This window comes from Theropithecus gelada, chromosome 2, assembly GCF_003255815.1.
Source record: "Theropithecus gelada isolate Dixy chromosome 2, Tgel_1.0, whole genome shotgun sequence".
In the NCBI taxonomy this organism is placed as follows: domain Eukaryota; kingdom Metazoa; phylum Chordata; class Mammalia; order Primates; family Cercopithecidae; genus Theropithecus; species Theropithecus gelada.
In genome coordinates, this window is record NC_037669.1 from 134,899,027 (window position 1) to 134,900,811 (window position 1,785).

General features: G+C 42.9%; 1 protein-coding gene across 2 annotated transcripts; it reads left to right on the forward strand.

Moving 5' to 3' along the window:
* Positions 1-674: 674 nt before the first annotated feature.
* On the forward strand, positions 675-1,373 carry LOC112618462 (40S ribosomal protein S8-like). 2 transcript variants are annotated; one of them, XM_025375469.1, is made up of 2 exons: positions 685-1,209; positions 1,246-1,372. In XM_025375469.1, exons 1-2 carry the CDS (start codon positions 697-699, stop codon positions 1,321-1,323), a joined length of 591 nt encoding a protein of 196 aa, XP_025231254.1. In that variant the 5' UTR covers positions 685-696; the 3' UTR covers positions 1,324-1,372. The 2 variants fall into 2 exon arrangements, with proteins under 2 accessions (XP_025231253.1, XP_025231254.1); XM_025375468.1 differs by having other exon boundaries at positions 675-1,373.
* The last annotated feature ends 412 nt before the right edge of the window (positions 1,374-1,785 follow it).

Consider the following 1,785-nt stretch of genomic DNA (forward strand, 5'->3'; position numbering starts at 1 on the left):
TTCCAGACATACATATATATCCAAATAATAAAGAGTAAAAGCAAGCATGATTTCTAAATAAAAGGGCTTTCAACAGGGCATGATTACATGTTCTCCCTTACTGAAGAAACACACCTCGTCTCAGAAGGGATACAGATATTGGCATACCTTGTTTAAAAACAGCAGCCACAGTCTGTTAATTCCATCTGCTTCCCATGAGAAAGAAAAATCACCCCATGGCAGTTTAACTGACCTTCACCCACATGTAGGGGGTTTTATGAATATGTAGTCCCTTTGGGAAAATATCTAAAGAAAAATTCTTCAGAGTTGAATATGAGTATAAGAGGGCTGAATAAAGTAAGCGGCAGTTTTTAAACAGGGTCGTAAGTTTTTTTATACTCTTCATGGAGAGGTAGAGGGGGTAGCATCTATGGCCACACCTCTTGACTATGGGCAGGCTTGTGACTGCTTCAACCAACAGACTACTGTGGACGTGATACCGAAGCTTGGTATTATATTAGGCAATGCAGCCTTGTGCACTAGAACACTCAGGCTTGGAATCCTGAACTGCCTGGTAAAAAGTCTGACTACCCTGAGATCACTAGCTGTAAGGAAACCAAATCATATAAGGCAGCCAGGTATGAGTGTTCCCATCAGCGATTCTAGTCTTTGAGCCAGCCCAGCTTAAGAGATGAGACCTCCAGCCAGCGCCGAGCGATGGGCATTTCTCGGGACAACTGGCACAAGCGCCGCAAAACCGGGGGCAAGAGAAAGCCCTACCACAAGAAGCGGAAGTATGAGTTGGGGCGCCCGGCTGCCAACACCAAGATTGGCCCCCGCCACATCCACACAGTCCGTGTGCGGGGAGGTAACAAGAAATACCGTGCCCTGAGGCTGGACGTAGGGAATTTCTCCTGGGGCTCAGAGTGTTGTACTCGTAAAACAAGGATCATCGATGTTGTCTACAATGCATCTAATAATGAGCTGGTCCGTACCAAGACTCTGGTGAAGAATTGCATCGTGCTTATCGACAGCACACCGTACCGACAGTGGTACGAGTCCCACTACGCGCTGCCCCTGGGCCGCAAGAAGGGAGCCAAGCTGACTCCTGAAGAAGAAGAGATTTTAAACAAAAAAAGATCTAAAAAAATTCAGAAGAAATATGATGAAAGGAAAAAGAATGCCAAAATCAGCAGTCTCCTGGAGGAGCAGTTCCAGCAGGGCAAGCTTCTTGCGTGCATTGCTTCCAGGCCGGGACAGTGTGGCCGAGCAGATGGTTATGTGCTAGAGGGCAAAGAGTTGGAGTTCTATCTTAGGAAAATCAAAGCCCGGAAAGGCAAATAAATCCTCGTTTTGTCTTCACCCGTGTAATAAAGGTGTTTATTGTTCTGTTCAAAAAAAAAAAAAAAAAAAAAAAAAAGAGATGAGACCTGACCCCACAAGAAGGGGAGATTATTCCTGTCGTGTCTGATGTGAATTGCCCCAAAATCCATGAACATAAGAAATGGTTGTTTCAAGATGCTTAATTTGGGCCAATCTGCTATGTAGCGATAGTAGCTGCAACAGAGTATGACAGTCAAAGATATTTGTATCAATATGAATTAACAGATTAATTATCCAAAATGTTTCAATCATCTACAGAATAGATGTTTGAAAGTTCACAATACTTTGGAATAAAATATTTTCTAAATAATCTGAAGTAAAACATTATTTGCAAACATGCAAATACATGTTGACCCACAAGAGGTTTTCCATTATAGCTTCACAGTAATTAAACATACAAAGACCAATCCCTTGCTCATCTTT

What these genes read in the sequence shown, in the direction of transcription:
- LOC112618462 (XM_025375468.1), top strand. Translation starts at nt 697, where the DNA reads ATGGGCATTTCTCGGGACAACTGGCACAAGCGCCGCAAAACCGGGGGC.